Source organism: Phlebotomus argentipes, unplaced genomic scaffold (genome assembly GCF_947086385.1).
Source record: "Phlebotomus argentipes unplaced genomic scaffold, Phlebotomus argentipes genome assembly contig_15, whole genome shotgun sequence".
Lineage (NCBI taxonomy): Eukaryota > Metazoa > Arthropoda > Insecta > Diptera > Psychodidae > Phlebotomus > Phlebotomus argentipes.
This window is the reverse complement of record NW_026776181.1, coordinates 5,632,399-5,654,065: the sequence shown is the minus strand read 5'-3', so window position 1 is coordinate 5,654,065 and position 21,667 is coordinate 5,632,399. Positions and strand designations below refer to the sequence as shown.

The 21,667-nt window shown below is 43.1% G+C and overlaps 2 protein-coding genes across 2 annotated transcripts; one reads left to right on the top strand and one right to left on the bottom strand.

Moving 5' to 3' along the window:
• The first annotated feature begins 166 nt into the window (after window positions 1–166).
• Window positions 167–6,454, top strand: LOC132262371 (coiled-coil domain-containing protein 186). The gene is made up of 3 exons (XM_059761635.1): window positions 167–994; window positions 1,057–2,523; window positions 6,348–6,454. Exons 1-3 carry the CDS (start codon window positions 377–379, stop codon window positions 6,408–6,410), a joined length of 2,148 nt encoding a protein of 715 aa, XP_059617618.1. The 5' UTR covers window positions 167–376; the 3' UTR covers window positions 6,411–6,454.
• A 250-nt stretch (window positions 6,455–6,704) lies between these two features.
• On the bottom strand, window positions 6,705–9,836 carry LOC132261725 (toll-like receptor 7; the record flags this gene model as incomplete). The annotated part of the gene is made up of 1 exon (XM_059760661.1): window positions 6,705–9,836. A coding segment is annotated over one exon (3,132 nt), but the record flags the coding sequence as incomplete, so codon positions are not given.
• Between the last annotated feature and the right edge of the window lie 11,831 nt (window positions 9,837–21,667).

The following is a 21,667-nucleotide window of genomic DNA, read 5'->3' as shown; positions in this document are numbered from 1 at the left end:
TGCATATACAAAAAGCAAACGAGTACAGTACTGGAAATGGATGATATTATATTTTAATACTATTTTGCTGTTTATTTAAATTCTCCATCTTCTTGAGATTTGCAAAATCCATAGATTGGACAAAAACCCGTCAACTAATATCACCGGAAAGCCTCTGTGTCTAGAGGAAAATGATGGGAAACAATTCGCCTGCATTTATTTGTAATGATACTGATATGAGTGGATTTGGCTGAAAACTGGGAAAACGAGCGACTGACAAACAGTGACTTTTGTGGAATGTGGAAAAAACAACAAGTGGAGTGAAGGTGTAAAACTCGCTTATTCCAGAGATGTAAGACCAATTAGGAGCCGTCTCGACAGACTATCATCCGGAAGCATGGCGTCAGAGGTGAGAGACTTGATGGACGACGCTCAGGTGATTGCGGAGGAAGTGAGCACCGAGCTGAGGGTCACAAACGGAGAGACTTTGTGTGAGAAAGTCACAGCTGTGGAAGTGGAGGAGGTGGATTTGGGGGCTGAAGAGCTGCCTGAGAGGGCTGTGGATGATGATGCCAGCTCGGAATCGTCCCGGGAAGAGAAGCCGCCCACTGACGACACCGTCCAGAGCTGTCCAGTGAACGAGGCGGAGTGCAAGCGTCTGGAGGAGCAGGCCAATCTCAAGCTGATGGTCGACAATCTGCAGGCTCAGTGCCATTACCTGCAGACGATGGTGAATCAGCGCGAGGAGACGATTGCCACGTGCGACAAGGTCAAGAATGTCCTGGAGAAGGAGAATCAGCTGATGCGGCGAGAGCTGGACTTGGCCGTGCGTGAGAAGGAGGGCGCAGTCATCAAGTATTGCACACTGGAGAAGAAGATCCTGGACGCCAATCAGCTGAAGGAGGGCGCTGAGAAGAAGAGCCGCGAGGCACAGAAGGAGTGCGACCTGCTGAATGGGAAGGTGAAGATGTTGAATGGCGAGAAGAATAGAATATGCACAATGCTGGATCAAAAGGTGGGACTTTTCTGCACATTTGGCTTATCGCATTGTCTCATAAATCAATATTTCCATTTCAGTGTCACGAAATTCGATCGCATCAGAAGGAAATTGAGCGGCTGAAGAGCGAGAATGTCGCGCTAGAGTCCAAAGTCAAGTGGCACACGAGTAAAATGAAGCAGGAAACGGATTCCAGACAAGCGGCGGAGAAGAGAATCGATGAGCTGACGGTGGAAGTCGGTCAATTGAAGTGCAACGAGGCGGCGTGGGTGAAGAATGAGGCCGATTCTGAGCGAGTGGCGCACATGGAGAAGCAATGCATGGAGCAGCAGGCTTCGCTGATCCTCCTGAAGCATGGCAATGAGGAGAAGGAGGCGAAGATTGAGGCGACTGAGAAGAAATTGCAGGAAGTACAAAGTGAATTGGTGGAGTTGCGAGTAAAGTATTCAACGGTATTCCAGGAGAGGGAGAGTCTCAGTGAGGAAGTGGCGAAGCTGAATGCTGAAATCAATGATTTGCAGACCACTCTTGACCAGGAAACGCTTAAAGTGGCGGATTTTCAGGCGAAACTCAGTGATTTGGAGGCGACTAGAGCGCAGTTGTCGCTGGAGAAGGAGAATGGCGCCCGGCAAGGGCGTGAGCATGATGTTCTGGTGCGCAATTATGAGGACAACTTGGTGGAATTGCAGGAAATACGCACAAAGGAGTCGGAATTGTTGCAATTCAACCGAGACCTCACGGAGAGAAACGTAAAGTTACAGAATGAGATCACACTGTACAATTCCAAGGCTGTGGCGTTGTGCCTCGAGAATGAGGCGATCAAGAAGGAGAAGAAGATCTACGATGATCGCATTGCCGAACTGGAGCGCGATCTGGACAAGGAGAGGACGCAGAAGAACGACGAGAGGATTCTCCTGACGAAGCACATATCTGAGAAGACGAAACTCTGCGAGGCTACGCAGAAGAAGCTCGATTCGGCCCTGGGAGATTTGGATGCTGCCAAGAGGAAGAATGCGCAGACTGTGAAGGAGCTGAATCGGGAGCTTGAGAAAGTGCGTCGACGACAGGAGAATGTGGTCAGCGTGGCGTCGGAGAACAGCTCGGAGAAGGAGTCATCGCCGCAAGTGAGTGACACGGACTCTCAGGCGCATTCTGAGGGCGGCACGCCGCCGCTGTCGGTGTCTGGGCTGGAGCCATCGCGCCAGACGCTGATCGATCGGATTCTGCGGCTGCAGCAGGCCAGCGCGCGCCAGGCGGAGAAGCTGGACTTCCTGGAGAATCACTCCGCCACGCTCGTGTCGGAGCTGCAGAAGAAGACAAAGGTGCTACAGTACTACATGCTGCGCGATCAGTGCGGCGCCCTGGCGTCGTCCAAGAGTGACCGGCACAAGGCTGAGCTGGCCAAATACGGTGGCGGAATAATGGCGGCAATCTACGGTGGGACGTCGAACAAGAGTGGCGAAATGACCCTCGATTTATCCCTGGAAATCAATCGAAAGCTTCAGGCGCTGCTCGAGGACACGCTGCTAAAGAACATCACCCTCAAGGTAAGGCGATTTCTTCCCACCCACAACGTCACTCTCTGATGTCTGGGCAAAATTATCAGCTCGGGAAATGGGTGAAAGGATGAATTTTTCATACCATTGAACTCATATGGCGATAGGTTGGGATTATTTATGAGATCCGATGCTCCTGATTGAGGTCAATGGAAAATGAACTCTCTCTCTCTCTCACTCACTATCCACAATGCTTCAACTTTTAACCTGCCTAAATACATTATGCTCCTGAATTTGACAAAAGATCGATTGACATTCTCCCGAGCCATCCTTCCTTCCGTTTCCTTCATGTGGTGGAAATTTAGAGGAAAACGGGGTTGTTTAAGACATAATTAAATATTCGTAATTTGATCTCGTTAGCGACATGAAAGGGAAAAAAGTAGGTTGTATGACAACAAGAATTGTTATTGACGATAACATTGACATGTACATGTTTAAGAATTGCCCCACTTTCCCCTATGCATGTCTTTCTGGAGCTGAACGAAGAGGAAGTGTGATTCTCTGAATATCATTCACTGGCATTTGCCAGGAAGCGCGAAAGCTCTCCCGCCAAACTATGTTCGATACAAGATTGATTATGACTTTAACCTTCAGCGCCTGGGGCGCGTTCCACCCTCTGAGCCCGGGTGATTTTTTGGGTTTGGGGGAACTTCACGCAATCCTGACTTCCGTTTGCGCGCGTTGTGGGTCATCTTATGAATAATGCAATTGGCGTTCTTGCTGCCATGCGAAAATGATGCCTTATTCCGGAGTCGATAAAACATTTTTCAGATCAATCAAGATTCTCCTCTCAGTTTCGATGATTTGAGGGGGGGAACGGAGTGTAAAATTCCAGAGTAATTTTTTCTGCTCTCCATTTTGGCGCCGTGAATATACTGACATGACTTTGGGATTTTGATATTATTCACAGTGCTGAAATTAAACGGTAATTTCCAAATTGGATATGAGAACGATTTATGGCACTCCATATAGCGTTGAGGGTGTTATTTAGTAATTTAGCGCGTTTATCGAACATTTACCGTGTTACGGTGTTCGGAGTGAATGTCAGTTTTAGCAGAAACTGCATAACTTTATGCTTCCACTATGCTAATCTGGGTGTTCAAATATATATAGCAAAGGAGTTTCCATTTGGGCACAACTAGAGTTGAGCTATTGCAATAATGTCTCTATATTGCACAGCAACTTAATACACCCGAGAAATTCGTGTTGAAGTGGGAAAAAAGATGAAAAGTGTGCAAATATTGTATCTCATTTCGCCCCTAAATGTTTCTCATGTGTGCTCCAAATATGGTGAGGAATGTAATAAAATATCCGGTAGTGCATAAATTACTTGCTCGAAGCATTTTGTTGTATAAATCTCTCGCTCTCTTTTTTTGTGTTGTTTTTACAACGTAAAATGTATAATAAAATTCCTGTAATGCATTTACATAAATCTCTGCAAAATCATGAATGTTTAAAAATAAACTTTTGGGCATTTGTTTTCCCTCCTTCCCAGTCAATCATTTTCAGTCGATTTCATAGTAGTTCCGATGATGTGTTTACATATATTAACTGCTGGAAGGCTATTTAACTTGTTCAAAAGTTATTCATATTACATAATTTTATCTATTCTTCATTTTCTCTCAATATGTGTTCCTTTTATTTCGTGAAATTTGGAAGATTGGTTGCCTCTGGGCCATGAATGATGAGAGAATTTTCCATCATCTCTAAATTTGGAGCAAACTTTATAATGCCTCACAATTTCAGTTCCCTGAATTATGTATTTATATTGGAATTTTTCTCGTTTGAATTATACTTTCATCGTGTGGGCAACACGTCGAGATAAAAGCAGAAACTAAAGTTCTAGACTTTGTGGACTTATTTCTCTCGCTATCACAGTATATTCATTGCATTTTAATCTCTTACCAATGTCTGCAAAATAACATGGAGCGACGGCCAAAAATAGCGTGAAAGTTTTTGGACATAATTTAACACGATTTTATCACTTTGATCGCTTTCAGTTGAATTAAAATTTCGGGAGGAATACAAAATATATGTACACAAATGCATGTGCCAAAAATTGTGGCATTTAATATAGAGTGAAATGTGGTGGTTTGGTTGAATATGAAAGGATATAAAAAGAATACGTATAATTGTATCAATTTTCCGTATACGCTTTCCAATCACGAATTGATTGTCTCATAACTAGGTGAAATACTACGCTTTGTGGTGAATCTATTTGTACTTTATATCCAACCCAGCAACACGTCTACCAAAGCAATTACCAACTGTTTCCGACTTTCAGCCAAGTTTGAGATTGAAAAAGTTTTCAATACTCGGGAAACGTGTCAAAAATCGCAATATTCAAAATTGGTCTCAACTGTGTAAATATCTTCTCGACGGGGTTGAAGACAGAAAAGAACTTAATGTACATTGCGGGAAATTCTAATCGTGCCCTTTTGCGCTCTTTTGTCATATGATTCAGTGTTCGTCGTGAGAAAAAATAGATCCCTTTCCTGGGGTGTGAATTTAAGTCGAGCTCAAGCGAGGGCTCAAGGGTGAGACTTAGCAATTTCTGAGGCAGACGGAGGAATTTTGTCTTCAGTGTTTACACCAGAAAACATTTTTTAATCTTCCATACATTCTGCACTTGGCTTTTGCCTTATCACTTAACGTGATGGAGTTTGGCAAATTAATAATGCAGATTGCGGAGGTGGTGAAAAAAGCCCTGTTCGAGGAATTGCGTACGCGTGGGGAAGTTTATATAATTTATTTTCATGCTTTATTTGCTGTGTGTGCATGATTTCTCCCCCATTGGCATTGTCAAAGGTGTACAATAATTATGATGATGATGTTTTTCCGCAAAATTTATTAAGCAATTTGTACAAAATAACAAAAAATGATGTCATCGCGATATTGTTTGTGTTTTCATCTCTCACTCAAATCGTTCATTTATTAATCAACATGTGGAGAATTAAATTGAAAAATGGTTGTAAAAAAATGTTATCATAATTTTTGCATCGTTTATTTCTGTGGGAATTTGTCAGTCTTTTTGTCATTGCTAATTAATGCATACATTTTTATCGACGCTGCGTAATCATTAATGCCGGCAATACACATTTTGTGTGATGAGGTTTTTATTGATTTTTTTTCCATGAATGCTTAAACAGTGAAGTTGATTAAATGATGAAGAGAACAGTGGGAATAAATTGTATTGAAATTATTTGCGTATTTTCGGAATTTCCGGCTAAATATTTCATTCGGATTTTAGTATGTTCAAATAACATTCGTAAAATATTTTGTATTGCAGTATTTTTTTTTGGGAAAAGGGATATAAACTATATTGCTAAAGTATATAGTTGTCCAATAAATGATTCCAATACAAAGGCTAGTAAAAAAAGGAGAATAACAACATTAAAGTTATTTATTTGCCCTTTTGCCTCTTAAAATGTACTTTTATTAATCTGGGATTGACCACACATCTTATCGATGCGTCATGTTACTTTGTAGAGAGTTGATATAATTCGACACGCTCTACTTACTGTACATGTTCAATTTCTCAAATCTCCGCACGTCTGCTGAAGCTTCTATCGTGTATTCTGCTTATCAGTCATTCAAAGTCTTTTCCTACCTTTGCAACACGTTTCCTGAATTGAAAACATGACAGGAGGAGAGTGTCTTAAGGGAAAGAGTGGAAAGTTGTATTAAAATATAATTTTTAATGCGGTGTCTGCAAAAATGATTTCCCTTGGTGTGGTTTTGCCGTGCAATTTTCCAGAGTGAGCTGTGAATAATGGAAAAACGCTGATGTTGTTGTTGTGGTTTTTCTTCCGCAGGAGAATTTGGATACCCTTGGACTTGAGGTGGACAAATTAACCAGGAGATTGTCGGCGAAATGACATTGAAGAAGTGCTGGGCGTTGTAAGTTTCATCATTTCTTTAATGATCGTTATACATTTTTTTTTCTCTGTTGTGTTTTACCTGTTCTGATGGAATTTAATTTTCACAATATGAGAGCTCTTGATAATATCGAACAAGTTTCGCTAAAGTATTACATAAAAAAGAAGGAAATATGATGAGATAGATAAATGTACAGGAATTGCGCGATAAAATTGACGTGTACATATTTATATCGTATTTTTTTATATATGTATATATAAAAATGGGGTGAGGAATGAGAGATTGCGTGAGACTTAGACGAAATACGCCTGTCTCGTTGTCACTTCATCTGCCAGGATTGTGGTGTAGATGTGACTGCTGCTTCTCTTGGCGATGCCACTGGTTGACGTGGATGTGGAGTCCGACGGGGCGCACGTGAGGGTGTTCCGCACTGTTAGCGCCTTCTGGATGCCTTCGCGCGGCGGCATGGCGTACTTGAGCTTGTCCCAGAAGCGCTTCTCGCCCAGGAAGAGGACCGTGGTGTGCTTGACGAGCTTCATGAGGTCGGGATCGGCGGTGAGGAGCTCCAGTGGCACGGCAATGATGAGGATGACGCCGTGCCAGCAATTGGGCGACGTGAGGATGGTGCGGAAGTTGGTGCTCTTCCACTCCAGCTGCAGGAAGGTGCTGCTGACGATGACGATGAGCTTCGTGGCGATATCGAGGGCAACGTGGAGGGTGTTCTGCGATGGGGCGAGATAGACGGAGAAGCCGATGTGCTCCATCTGCGCCACCACGAATCTGTCCACGAAGTCGGCATCGCGGCTGGAGCAAAAGACAAAGGCGTCGTAGAGCTTTGTGCAGTCGCGGTCGGAGGAGGTGTCACCGGTGGGACACCTGATGCCGCACTTGGTGAAGAGAATCAGCAGGAGGTTGCGCCTGAAGATGAAGACGACGATGATGAGCACGACGATGGAGAGGGTTGACACGAGGGTGGCGGCCGCAATGGAGAGATAGTCACCGCCGATGACATAATTCATCCGATTGGGCGGCAGGAGGAAGATGGAGAGGTGGGCGCACACGGCCGTGACGGGCCGAGTGCCAGCCTCGGCGGAGCGGCACACCATCTCACGTGGGGGTGGCGGGGCCAATTTGGCCAGGCTGCTGCAGTCACAGCCGAACACATTCCCCACGTACACGTCCCGGAGGACATGGCGAGTGATGAGGGGCGACAGGAGGTGCAGCACGGCAACAGTGGTGATGCCATTGTGGGCCAGTGTGAGCTCCTTGAGGTGGAGCATGTGACTAAAAGTGGCATTAGCAATGCTGCCGATGAGATTGTTGTGCAAATAGAGGCGCTCCAAATTCAGCAGGGGATGAAATTCTGAGCCCTGCAGTGAGCCAATCTGATTATGTTGGAGATGGAGGTGACGCAATTGGGTCAATCCACTGAATGTGGCATTCTGAATGGTGTGAATGCTCGTGCCGTTGAGGTACAGCACCTCCAAGTGCTTCTTTCCAATGAAACCGAAACTTCCCACGTCGCTCACACTGTTTCCGTCCAGGTAGATTGTTGTGGCGCCCATTGGGATCCTGTCTGGGATGTCGGTGAAGTTGCCATGTCCGCAATCCACCACATTGGAGCGCGTCTCACCGTCTGCACGCACCTCGAAGAAGCACTCGCATTTCTCGGGACACTGATTGTTGCAGTCGCAGGCATCGAAGTCGCAACAGTGGCAGAAGTCATCGCACTTCTCGCGGTACTTGCAGATGAGATTCTTTTGCTGGAGGGAGTAGAGTGGGAAGCGCTGGGTGCCTCTCTTGGCCATGGGTGTGACGCACGTCACGGCCTGCAGATCATCCACCCAGAAGGGCAGGTTGACCGTCGTGGTGGCCTGCAAGAGCCACTGGATGGTGCAGTCGCAGGGAAAGGGATTGCCAGCCAGTGAGACAATCATCCGGGGTGGGAAGATTGATGAGTCGAGATAGCTGAGGTGATTGTGCGAGAGATCCAGGTGTGTCAGGTGAGTCTTGCCGTGGAAGGCATTCCTCTCGAGCTGGACAATTGAATTATTGCCAAGGTGGAGACTCTCGACGCCATTTGGGATGACTTCCGGAAACATAGATGGTAATTTATTGCCGGCTAAATTAATGTGGCGAAGCGATAAGTGCAAATTGCTGCCAGAATTCTCCAAATAGTCTAAATTATTAATGGTCGCATCCAGCCACTCAAGTTGCAATGGGAGTGCGGCGAAATTGAGCGTCGTGAGATGGTTGGTGGACAAATTGAGCCAGACCAGGGAGTCCAGGGGTTGGAGCAGGAGCGGTGGTATGTTGGCGATGTGATTGTTGTCCAGTCGGATGACGCGGAGGTCCGTATTGGCACTGAAGGCATCCTCAGCGAGATGATGAATGGCATTGGAGGCGAGATTAACCACTCTGAGGCCATGGAGGTGGCGGAAGGAGTCACTGGAGATGCTCTCGATGTGATTGTCCACCAAACGCAGGCCCAGCAGTTGCTCCAGACCCGCCAAGTGGGTGCCATTGATCATTCTGATGCGATTCCCACCGAGATCCAGGGACTTGAGCTCGTGCAGTGTGTCGATGCCCGGCGGCACGACGGCGAAATCATTCTCGCTGAGATTGAGATCGATGAGCTTCCGGCAGCAGTCGGTGAAGATGCTGGCAGGCAACGTGGTCAGTCTGTTGGACTCCATGTAGAGATGTTGGATGCTGTGGAGTGGGTGGAAGATTCTCATTGGCAAGTACGTGAGGCGATTTGCTGCTAGAATGAGCATTCTCAGGTGGGTCAATCCGCTGAACGACTCCTCAGACAGCTGCATAATGGCATTCGCCTCGAGATCCAACAGCTCGAGGTGTTGCAGCGTGGCAAAGTGCTTGCCAGTCGAGAGAGTGGTGAGGCGATTGTGACTGAGGTGGAGCTCCCTGAGACTCTGCAGTCCGTCTGCGTGGAGGAAGGTGAGTCTGTCGAGGCGATTGTGTGATAAATCAAGTGTGTCGAGCACTTCTAGCCAACTAAAGACGCCATCAGGTAGACTTTCCAGGCGATTGCCATGTAAATTGACGTCGTGGAGGCGTCGTGTCCACTTGAGTGTATCCGGCGAGAGGGTGGTCAGCTGATTGTTAGACACATTCAGCACTTTGAGCATCTTGAGATCCAACGATTCAGATGGCAATGCTTGTATGGCATTGTCGGATAAATCCACCACTTGCAGTGACACGAAAGTTTTGAGCTCTGTTAAATCCTGAATGCGATTTGATGATGCATTGAGGATTGTGAGTTCCTCCAAACTACTTGGGAGTCTCCACTCGGGACAATTTCCCACCCTAAGCTCACGGATTTGGTGTGCGTGCGCGGGGAAATCCCCAAAATCACTCGAATTGTACCATCGACAGTTGATCTCGAGACTCCTAATTCCCAGCCAAGCCTCAGCGGCGCCCGTGGGCGGAAGACTGTCTTTGGTAGCGTTGCGAAAATCACAAATTAGTGTCTCATTGTTTTTCCATCCGCACATATCACTATTCCACAGGAATCCATTTGCATGCCGATTGAGGTGGAGAATGAGTAAGTAGTGGGAAATGAATAGGATAAATCCACCTCTTGATTCCATTTATATCCTACAACTGGCGCACAACGTCTTCGCTAATGCCTTTCGCTCTCTATGCTCTCCACCCTCTGCTCATGAACACTCCTATGCGGATGGTGTGGGCTTGTGAAAAATGCAATTTAATTGGAAATCTCACTGGTGGAAATTTCCACATAGAGACTCTATCTCCAATGGCATTGTCCCACGCTGCCTTTTCAAATGTTGATTCCTTGTGGAGTAATTTGAAAAATCTCCTCAATCTCCCCAGTATTATATACACCTGAGGTGGTTGTATTTTTTCCTATCGCTCCTCTCAGTCATACAGCATAACGGCTTTGATTTGCTCTCTCTCGCCTTTGGCTTTTTCCTTCGCAACACGGAAATCACACTGGGTGGAAAAACAGTGAAATTTCCATTATTAATGCACGAATAATTCCCAAGGAAGTTGCTTTTCTTCACTTCCCCACACCATCGCCCATATCAATGACGGCGAGGGACTTCTATTGGTTTACTCTCTATATCGTTTGCTGCATCACCCGATGGTGTATCTGAAAATTCGAGAAATACCATGCTTTATATGCTTTCAGTGATCTCAGAGCTGAAAGTGCAGTGAGAAAGTCCCCAAGGATCACAAAGGTAATGCTTGATTGAAGCCTGACTGTCAAATAGCATCAAGAAGATCATGAATGATTTTAGTTTCTAGACGAAAGAAATATATCATTTTCAGCGCTGAAAGAAAAATTGGCCTAAATTTCTTAGGTGTGCTAAACTAATTTTCGTTACTGTAGGATCTGTGCTCATTTGTTATGGAAATCCCTAATCATAAGCTCTTTCCCACATTTTTTCGCCATTTACATTAGCAGCTTTAGAAACTTTTCATAGCCTTGAAATTGCGAGATTGTGCGATGCAAACGACGACTTCCTTGCCCTGATTCCCAGAGTTCAGAGCTCACAGAGTCTCTGTCACGGGACAGGTGAGATTAAAATAAAAAATGAATTGAAATAAATTTAATTGTCGTCTCTCTGAATATATTTTTCCCCACTTTGCACCCAGTGATGATGAAATGACACCCGTGCGCCGAGTGGAAGTCCAAGGGAGGGCGAATTCACAGACGATTATGCTAAAAAGTTTATAATATTCCTCTGGCGATGAAATGGGAAAGAGAGAGAGTGGTGGTGCTCCTCCTTCGCGCGCGCCCACGCACTTTTCCTTTGCCGGCTGGGCGGCTTTCACGTAAGGCGCGACGGCGTCGGGTGTGAGTTGGAAACAACACGGCAGAAAATTGTGGTCTCTGTTTCGTCCTGCGGCAAACTTTTCCCTCCCAAAAACGCGGTGGATGAGCCACAAACAGCAGTACAAGTTGGAAGAAAAAAAAGCGAGCCAGAAGAGAGGAATCACACAAAAAGGGATGATGATTCACCATCCGGAAAGCCACAATTAATAATTTCGTTGTAGTCCACCCCCACTTTTCGGCGGTGGAGGTTTTTGCTCCTTCGACTTTCACCCTTGGAGTATTATCTTCGGGGCCTCTTGGGTGGGGGGCTAACATGTAAAAGGACTTATTTGAAATTTTTGTCAGTTCCCTCCTCGAGGCACTTCTTTCTTCGCCCTCCTCCCACCCCGAAGGAACAGCCCTCTGTCTTCCAAATAAAATGGTACAATTCAGTATGCACTTATTTCTGTTTCATATATAGAATTTTTCACCCCAACTGTTCTGGCGCTGTCTCAGCTCGAGCCTGCTTGTGTCTGATGTTGAACAACAAACAAGAACAAGAAATTCACTTGCCCTTGTTCTTGTTTCCGCTCTCCTATGCACACACACTCTCACTCGCCAAACTTGTAATATTGGATTCCAAGTTGAAAATTTCTATTGATGATGCTATGTTTTTACCCCAAACCCTCTCACCGACAACTTCACCAACTCTGGTGGTGCGTGTTTGGGAAGAAAACTATGCTTGAAAAGAGCCACTCACTTCCGCCTCGAGTCACTTCCTTTTCTTCTCTGGCCGCCGACTGGTTTTTCTTGCGGCACTGCGTCTTGGAGGCGCAATGCTTCTCTCCCTCCTTTATCACCCGTGGGGAAAATTATTTCAATGATTTTCTCCTTTATATCCCCGCACACCGTCCGTCTGTTTCACACTTTCACTGCTGACTGTGTTATATTATGCAATAAAGTTTATCGCAATTTATTTGTCTGTCATTGTAAAATAATTTACAGTTCAATTCTTTCACTTATTGAATTTAATCTTTGCCAATAAATTTCACTCAAACTTCTCCCTCGAGTGTTTTTTCCTCGCCCATTTGCGATGGCATGGAAAAGAGGCGAGAAGGAGGAAATTCGCGCGGGAATATGGAGAATATTAAATAAATTTCTCCACCATTCCTTCCTCACTTTGCTACATTCGTTGCGAAATACACACACTCACACACTTTTTTGGGCGCTAAACTTTCCCTCCACTGTCCTTTCACACTAAACTTTCACCCCCCCAATTTCTTGTCGCTTCACTCTGTGCACTAAAGTCCCCATGTAGGAAAGTTATTATCATATTTTCTCACTTGTGTTTTTATTCTTATTTTCCCTCCTTCACGTATGTTTTCTTCTACTCCCGAAATTTCGGACCCCCAAGAGACACACGCACAATAGGGTGGAAAAAACAGCAGCACAAACAGCAAACTAAAGAGCCGGAAAAGCGTTTGATGAGACACCGAAGAAGCGTTGGAATGTGCGGTGCTGACGATGATTCATCCCTTGGCTTGAGATGCTGCCTAAAAGGGTCCTCCACTCAAGTGACGATCTTATGAAAATTGTGTATGTGTGAATGAGGGAATAATGGTGAAAAGTCCAACCGAAGTCGCTGACTTTCGCACTGGTACTGAAATTGCTGTGAACTCTGAACTCTGCATTCGGTCTCTGGGCTCTCTGAGAGTCACCACAAATTCTCTCTCTCTGAGAGGAGGGTTTATATAACAACCCTCGTGGCGTGGAGGCAAGAGAACACCAAGAGTGAAACACTTTTCAACCCCTCGCTCACTATTCACATATGGCAGGGATTCGCTGTGCATATAGAAACACCCCATGATGCATGGATTATCGCAAAATATTCCGATTTGCCCTAAAGCGTTGATTAATCGTCTGGAATTCTTTGAAAGTCACTCACATTGCGAAGAAATTCTTGGAGTACAATTGTGCAGAATGTAAGGTAAAGGTCAAACTGCGAATTGGAATCTATGCGCTAAATTATCCTTCCCACAATCATGAGTATAGATCAAATGGCAGGTAATTAAAGACGTTAGAAGCACCATAATTAGAAATGTTTGTTGAGGTCATGATGAGTGGGCGGGACATTTGAATAGGCGTGGCTCTCTTCGTTAATGAACTTTATTGGATTTCCTTTGTAAAAGCTTGCAGAATATTTGCGAGTCTTTTTGGAGGAATTCTTTGTGCAGAAATAATTCTTTGGGGAAGAATTGATTTTTCTTTCAAATTATAGGAAGTAGAAAAAGTATTTTAGTATCTGACTTGAAGCTTGACTTGAATTTTCTAAGCTATATTTGTACAGATGCAATTTAATAATAATCAACTTAATTGATGGCAACCAATTTCAATTATGCTTATTTGCTCTAATTTCAGAATGTCACCTAAGAGATGCTTTAATAATGTAGTTCAAGGTGCACATTATATCTCAGTTCAGCTGCAGCAAAACTTCCCACAGATCAGTGGAAACTTTTTAGTTGTTTAGAAGAGAGTGAGAAAAAAGAACATTGCTAAATGTTCACCTGCTGCAAATGACGTTCGTTTGTGAAACTTTTTCCAAGACATTTTCCTGGTTAGTGTTGGTGCGGGTGTGAGTTAGGGAAATCTTATTCAGCAAATTAAGTTCCACCCCGGTAAAAAGGAGAAAGAATATTTCATTATTCAGTAGTGGTTAACATGAGAATCCCAGTTGCCTCGGGCGTTGCTTTTTCCCTCGCTGGCAGTCTTATATTTGGTATGGCGAATATGTATGTGCTGTGGGCGAGGGGTTGGGGAGAGAGAGCGAGAGAGGGTTGATTCTGGGCACAAGGGTTAGGCAGAGTGAGAGAGATTTGCAAAACGGTCTCTAAAATGTCTCATTCGCGTCGAAAATGACAATAAATGGGGCGGTTGTGGGTGGGCGAGAGAGTGGCAAAAACACCCTGTTGCCTCCATGCACAGACCAAACAGGGCGACGCATATTGAGTGAACATGTTTAGGACTTCCCCATTTTTCTTGCTCTTTTCCACTCTCTCTCTCTTTTGCTCTCTTCCCGATGGCTGTAACCGAAAAAAAGGTACAGTGGAAATCTCACAGTCTATTCGGGGGCTTTCCCAGTCTCTTGAGCAAGTGGAATGGAAATTTTCCCTTTGTTGTCATTTACCCACTTTGCTATATAGAATTTAAATTATGCATGCCTCCGACGTTGGGGGCCGCTTTGGGTGAGTAAAAGTGATTTGATTTACACCGCCCCCAGGAATGTACATAGCTTTTTATCGTGTGATATTCCCCAAACATGCTGTGAATTTAAATCCGACAGGTACTCTCATCTCACTGAGTCACAAATAGCATCTAACAAGTTTGCTCTTTCATTTGTAATTTCAATCAATGTGATTTTTCCCTTGTTTAACATGTTTTCCACTTTTGCATGCGCAACATCAAAGGGCTTTTTTGCTCGCGCGCGTATCGGCTCAAAGGATTGAGAGAAAAAGATGAATTTTCTCATTTCCAGCTGCGTGGACTCAACTGACACTCAAATTCAAGTGAAGAACAAAAAAGAACTCACACTCCCTGACATTTTGATTGAGCCCAGTGAGAAAAGCAACAGGTAAACAGAAATATTTATGATGCCAGAGAGCGCCGGCATACAATGAATTCATTGAATTAAATTATTAAAATGAATAAGTGAAGGGGGAAATGCAGAGAACGGGTTGCGTTGTAGGTGGAGGGAAAATATTTATCCACCATTTCCACATGCCGCATTTTGTCTGGTGTGCCGGCAATAATTAAATGTTATTTTTCCACCCTCACACACGAGTGAAAAAAGGAGTGTAATTAGTACCTTCTCACACAATTTGGAGTCTTTTTATTGGTGTTGTCACCACCCTCGGTGAAATGTTACACTCTGAGCCCCAACATTCACTTAAATCTCCTCATAATGCCTCCGTAAGCACCATTAATTCATCCACTTCTGAGTCTCTAACATTAAAAGTTATGCAACTTTGTGAAACGTGATGGAATAAAAGTCACGAGGATTATTAAATGATTGCACAATATTCTCGTGAAATTGCAATATTTCATGTGAAGTTTCATCAGTTTAATAGTTAATTGGCCAATGAAATTTTCCAGCGAAATATATCTCATGACATATGATTAATTTATCGTTTTGCCGTAAATGATTGTCAGCAGAAATGCAAAATTGAATTTCAGAGGTGAGTGCATTTCGGACATCGTGCTTAATTGTAACATATTCACTTGGGTTAGGTGATAATTTATTGGGTTTGCCGTCTGGACTGATAATTATTGAGTATTGCCATTGGGAGTCTTGTGTGCGTATGTTATGTTCAGAAATAGATAGTTACTCAGGGTTGTTGCTCTCATTGATGATTCACTACATACATAGGTTAAATTGTAAAGTATAGCTTCATATCTGATTAAAATTGCATGAGATTGGATGACGAAGTTTATATTTTCGTCCTGTTTTGCACAGGAAGAAGAAAAAATACAGAAAATGTAGTTTTCATTTTCTATCTTCCTTGCCAAATTGATTTACTATGGAGAGAAAAATATGTTCAAAGTGGCTCTTAACATTCCCTCACTAATCCAAAAAGATTAGTCTGATAAACCGCATATAAGAAATTAAGAAGTAAAGTGTGAAATGTATGGAAAAGGGGAAAATGTGCCATAAAGTGCAAATTCTTATTTAAGCTCTTGCATAGAAGATGTAGGTATATATTCTAGACTCTAGGTCAGGACGATCTAGATTATATGGCACATGGAAATGTAAATACAAAGATGAGCAATTCACCCCGAAATTTGGGGCGAAAGATCTCTGTTCCACAGCCCTCGTTTTCTCTGTCCTATATACTTAACACGCGGTGGCTTTTACGAATATCAAATTGCACACATTGGGTGTTTTTCAGAAAGACGCGCGAAAGTTATTTCACCACCGATGCCCGCATAAGGGAAGCTCGACAATGGGGGAGGAAGAGGCTCGCTCTTTTTGGCAAACACGTTCCAAGTGTCACAGAAAATTACGATCTACCTCAACCTCATTGTTTATTTTACAAGGCGTTTCCCTCCACTGTGCAACACTATGTCTCCTCTTCCGCCCAGCCATACTATTTACCTTCATAACATATTCTCCAGCATCCACCAGGCGCCCCCCATCATCATTTCCATCAGACCGGAGTTTAAACATTCTGCGGTGGAGTCGAAAGAGAGACCCCGTGCGCCTCCCCCCGAATGAGAGGGAGAAAGAGAGGAGGCTCTTTCTGATCCATTTGTGATTGTACGATGGGGGATGAATTTCTTCCCCATGCCCCAGCACGTGGGCCCGCAAATGTACATTGATACCCCCTCGTCGCAGTTTTTGCTCAATCCAGCAGAGGGGTGAAATTCATTTTCCATCCACTGTGTTTCACTTCAACGCTTAGAATACTAAATGTGGCAGAAATCGATGATGATGTGGAGACGCCTGGTGGATATTGATTTTGTGTGAGATTTATCGGACAAATTTCATTCCATATCCTCCGCATCGTGAATGGTCTCTCGCTCTTCTTTTTGTCAGACGAACACATCATCAAGGGTTTTTGGGAAATGCCAGAGAAAATTTTCCACACTGTGATTTTATCCCAAATAGAAAAGCTTCACGTAGCGCACATTTCTTCACATTGCCAACGCTGCCAATAGAAATTTATTAATTTATCACGCCTCTTCTCGCCACCCACCCGTCAAACGATTTCAATCAATGGAGGTTTACCGCAGACACAAAAAAAGTGAGAGAATGAGAAATAAAGTGGAATGAAGGAGAAATTGATAGGTATCAAATTTCACGTGAAAATTAACAAGCGAAATGTGCTATCTCTCTCTCCAAGGTGTCAATTTCAATTACGCGAATATTTCTACCCCATAATATACTCTCCAAACATTTAATTCACTCCTGAATTTTGTCTCCCCTCCTGAATTTTTTCACTCCTGTGAATGAAAGTCAATTCTAGGGGAGGACAGGGCTATTTAGGTGATTATATAAAATACGCACAGCGCTTTGAATAACATCATTTGCTCCTGTTTAAAGTTTCTCATACTTGTCGACACAGCCAAAAGAAATTGCACTCAACCGAATTGTGTACAGATTTTAAAGTAGCCCATCTTTACTCTAAAACACACGGAATATATTTTGGAATGTTGTAATTTTTTGTCAACAGCACAAAGGTAAATTTGCTTCGTACACATAACATTATTATGCGTATGTACATATGTAGCATTCTCAGTGTTTGGCATCATGTATGCTCACTTGTTTTTTGTAAGCCACCTGTACGTGAAAACAAACCCCTTGAAAAAGTTGTTATCCGAAGAGATTCGGCGGAATTTTGAGGGTTCACATTTCTGCTGCATGGTACATAACGTGTATTATTAGCATGATACATACTTCAATTACGCCCTACTCGTGATGCCGTATAGAATCTCCACACACGAGTTATTAGTTTGCCTGTGTATCATTATTTTCACATTCTAATACTTCAAAGATTTGAGCAAGAATTTCCAAAGTTGTTGAAGACCGATAAATGTTCCCGTGAGATTATATTATCTAAAGCCACTCCATGTACTTTGTCGAAATAACAAGGCAGAGGAGAGAGAGGCGAAACCCTATACAAGCTTCTTTTCATGTTAATCAAAACTGAAACATGAGTCAACAACTATTTAAACCATTCCGCGGAAGAGATTAATTACAGAGATTCTAAAGGCAGGAATTTGGCCAAAACATTTTCGGGTACACAGAGGCACTTCTTGTGCCGAAAGATGAGATGGAAAAGTTATATTGTTTTGCCGAAGCTGAAGAAAAATTCACTGTATAAGAGGAAAAAATCTATATCAACTTCAAATATGGGGTGGAACTTCTCAGCGCGCTTCCACTTGAGCGCGAGAGGCAAGAAATCAAAGTAAATAGATTTATTAAGAAACAAGTGAAAAAGAAAATTCTTCAATTCATAAGAGAATTTTTTTCAAGAGTGTGGTTCCTCTTTTTTCCCTCAATAGGAAGGAGGGATGCCTTTGAGAGTGGGAAAAGTGGAGAAACTGGCAACATTCCAAGTGAAACTTCTTCACCATCAGAGCTTCTCTTCTCTTCTTAAGTCATCTCCTTTACGCTCTTTCTTCTCTCTTCTGTATTCCAGTGGCTGGTTCGCAATTTGGGATTTTATATTGGCTATATGTATGTATATGGACAGTGATATTGAAGCGTAATATAGAGGAAAATCTTGTAGAGGAGCACAAACGCGCCATACAAGAAGTAATGATAGAATTGGGTCAGCGGGATGCTGTGAGAGGATTTGTCTTTTTTTTTCCTCTCTCCCTCTCTCTTAACATCTCTTATATGCAAATTCCCGTCACACGAGACAATATGCCATATATACATTTTAAATATACATATATTGTGTGGAGACAATGGAATTGAAGGGGAAAACAACAAACGCCCTCAGATCAGTGTGCTATTTTCCGTTAAATTCAATTAATATCATTTGCTATGCGAAACAAAGAGCGGTAAGTACGATTTACCGAATGGAAAAACAGAAGGAATAAATAAACACTGCCTCGCTAAGAAAGGTGGGAAAGCAATTTCTCAAGGAATTTCCAAATATTTGCCACCCTTCATTGCGATACTGAGCTTTACACCCCAATACAAGGTGAAGTGCTCATTCGCTAAGATAAGAGAATGCATAAGGGAACTTCGCGGTGTGTTCTCAGCAGTGACTTTTCCCCAGTTACATTGATAAATAGCAAAACAACAAACAGTGTGACGTGATTTTTCCCCAAACAAGAGATTACGTCTGTCATTTTGCACTGGGATCAGTGGATTATAATACAGCTCCTTAACGCATTATCGCTGGTACGTGTTGTGGCCATAAACATATACAGAAACATTCAATTAATTTTATTTTGTGTGAATCCACTTTCGTGGCAATTTTCGCCCTACAGTCGCATTCCTTAGGAGATAGAGGAGCGCCACTAATGGGATGGCGCACGATGGTTGGGAGAATGACTTGGAGAATGATAAAAAAGGAGCTCAGGAAGTAAGCGTGCAAAGATGAGAGAAAAGTCTCTGGTGGAAAAACAACTTTCCCTAAACTATTTACTCAATTAATATTAAGTCTCTCTGGCTACATATTTTAATTCTTGGCAACTTTCCCCTATATGCTTTTTCTCACTTTTCGCCCCCCAAATGAACAGGACAGACATTTCCCGTATCTCCGCACAAGGGTGGATTGCGCAAATGGAAAAGTTTTTTCCTACCCTTCCTTATATCCCTTTTCCACCTAAACCCTCGTCCGCCCTGCTCTAGGATTACGGATATATGGAATTGTGTCCTCTTTCGCCACTTACCATCTTTCTCACACTTGTGTCTCTTAACCCTTTAATCGCAAGGCACTCTGATGAATGGATTGAAGGCGTTACTGGAATTTTTGTTCCCGACCTCGCCACTAATTGCAAGAAGAATTCCAAGTGAAAAATATCCTAAAGTACAATGAGATTTTCTTGAATTTTTCCTTCTCGCCTTCAGGGTGTGTATAAATATGTACACGCATCTCTCTCTATGAGACGGAAGGATTCCATTCCGAGGAGCAATTAATGATGACAACGAAAAAGATATTTCATCTCATATTCTCTCTCTTCGTCTGAGCACTTACACATTCAGAACGAATGCAGGGTATAGAAACGTCTAATTAATAATAATTTATAATTCATGAAAGAAGGAAATGGAAACTTGAGCCAAGGATTCACTCTTGATGACAGTGAAATCCATCCAAGATTATCTTGTGTAATGTAACATCCATGGTCACACAATCTAGCCTCACTGGTGCTGGTGTTGTTTGAAATACACAGTGGCTCTGGATGAATTTTCGTCTCCTATTCCACAATTTTGCTTCACTTGAAAATGCCATAAGCTTAGGATTTTAATGCGCCATGCGGAAAGTTGAGCAGTTGCATCATGAGTGTCTGTGTGAGTTTTGCATACTGTAAAGTGTTTTTTGGGGGCGGTGGGTGTGAAATTATGGCTTGTAAAACTACTTTGGTGGCAGAGAAACACAAAACTACCAGTAACTGGATAATCTCCTTCAACATGCTTTCTCACTGGTTCGGCTGAGGAGAAACATAACAGGATGGGATGGGATTGGAGGCGTACATGTGAATATTGCTGAACATCATCCGCCTCCATGTTAAACGTACACTGCACGGGAGATGTTCAGTAAGAAGACCCTAAAAATATGTTGATGAAGCGCTGAAAGTTCTTCCGTGATGTGATGAAAAGAACAGAATGAAGGTGACACATTTTAGCGCGATATGATAAGACATTATGTCACATTTTGGCGCTATGTGCGATTTTTTTTCCGTGAAATGTTACATCCTGAAGAGTATATGCATGCGTGTCAACAATGTGACGACATGAATTTATGCATCTTTTCACTTTTATGTGGCATATCTCTATTCATCGTCTCAGACACAGTTTCTCCGTCATCCCTTCAATTTGAACACCATATAATGTTTTGTGACTCTGACACGCATTCTGCGTAAAGGAGTCATACAATAACTCACCTCATTGCCACCTTTTTATACACTGCTTGCTTACTGTAGACAGAAGAGGCGGGGCATTTACGGAGGCAGTGCTTATGAGATATGTGCAAACTGTAGACACAATTTTATACTTAGAAATGCCACCGTTTTGAGTATTCCGCGAATGTCCTCATCGCTTCTACATTTACCTAACCATTAGAAAGGAGTTTGGTGGAAAAAGCTTTGTGTGCTTTCAAACTTTACCATTGTATAGGCTTGCAACGTTGCGGTAATGTGACATGAGGGACTCAGAGAGACCGTCAACAAAGTTTGCAATATGTTCAGTCAAAAGACTAAAATATGCATGTAAATACTCTCAAAGACAATTCCAACTAATCACATGAGTTATTCACAGCACTCAGGTTAATTTTCAATGAACTCCAGACCAAATAATGCTTTTTAGTGAAATCAATGTGGCATAATTCCCGTCACAACAGCACACACACAGTGTGTCATGTTCAGAGCTTTTTCCCAAACATTTTACTATATATTTCGTGCACGAGATTTAAATGCTTTAGCAATACATTATACACATTCCGTGTATAGGCTCTCTTCACATGAAAATTAAAAAGCAGGGGCACCAGAAAGTCGCTAATAAATTCATGATAAGAAAATTCCGTAAGACGTGCAAACATGAAAAGTTTTGCACTTAGCCAAACACCATCGTGATCTTCACCATCGCTAAATTTCCATTAGCGTGCGCGGGCGGGAAACGGGCGAGAGAGGCTGAAAATAATTTAAACTGTGTGATAAACGAGGGAAGTGGAAAGTGGGAGAAGAAAAATAAACAAAAGTGGGTTGTTGCACGATTCACTTTACAAA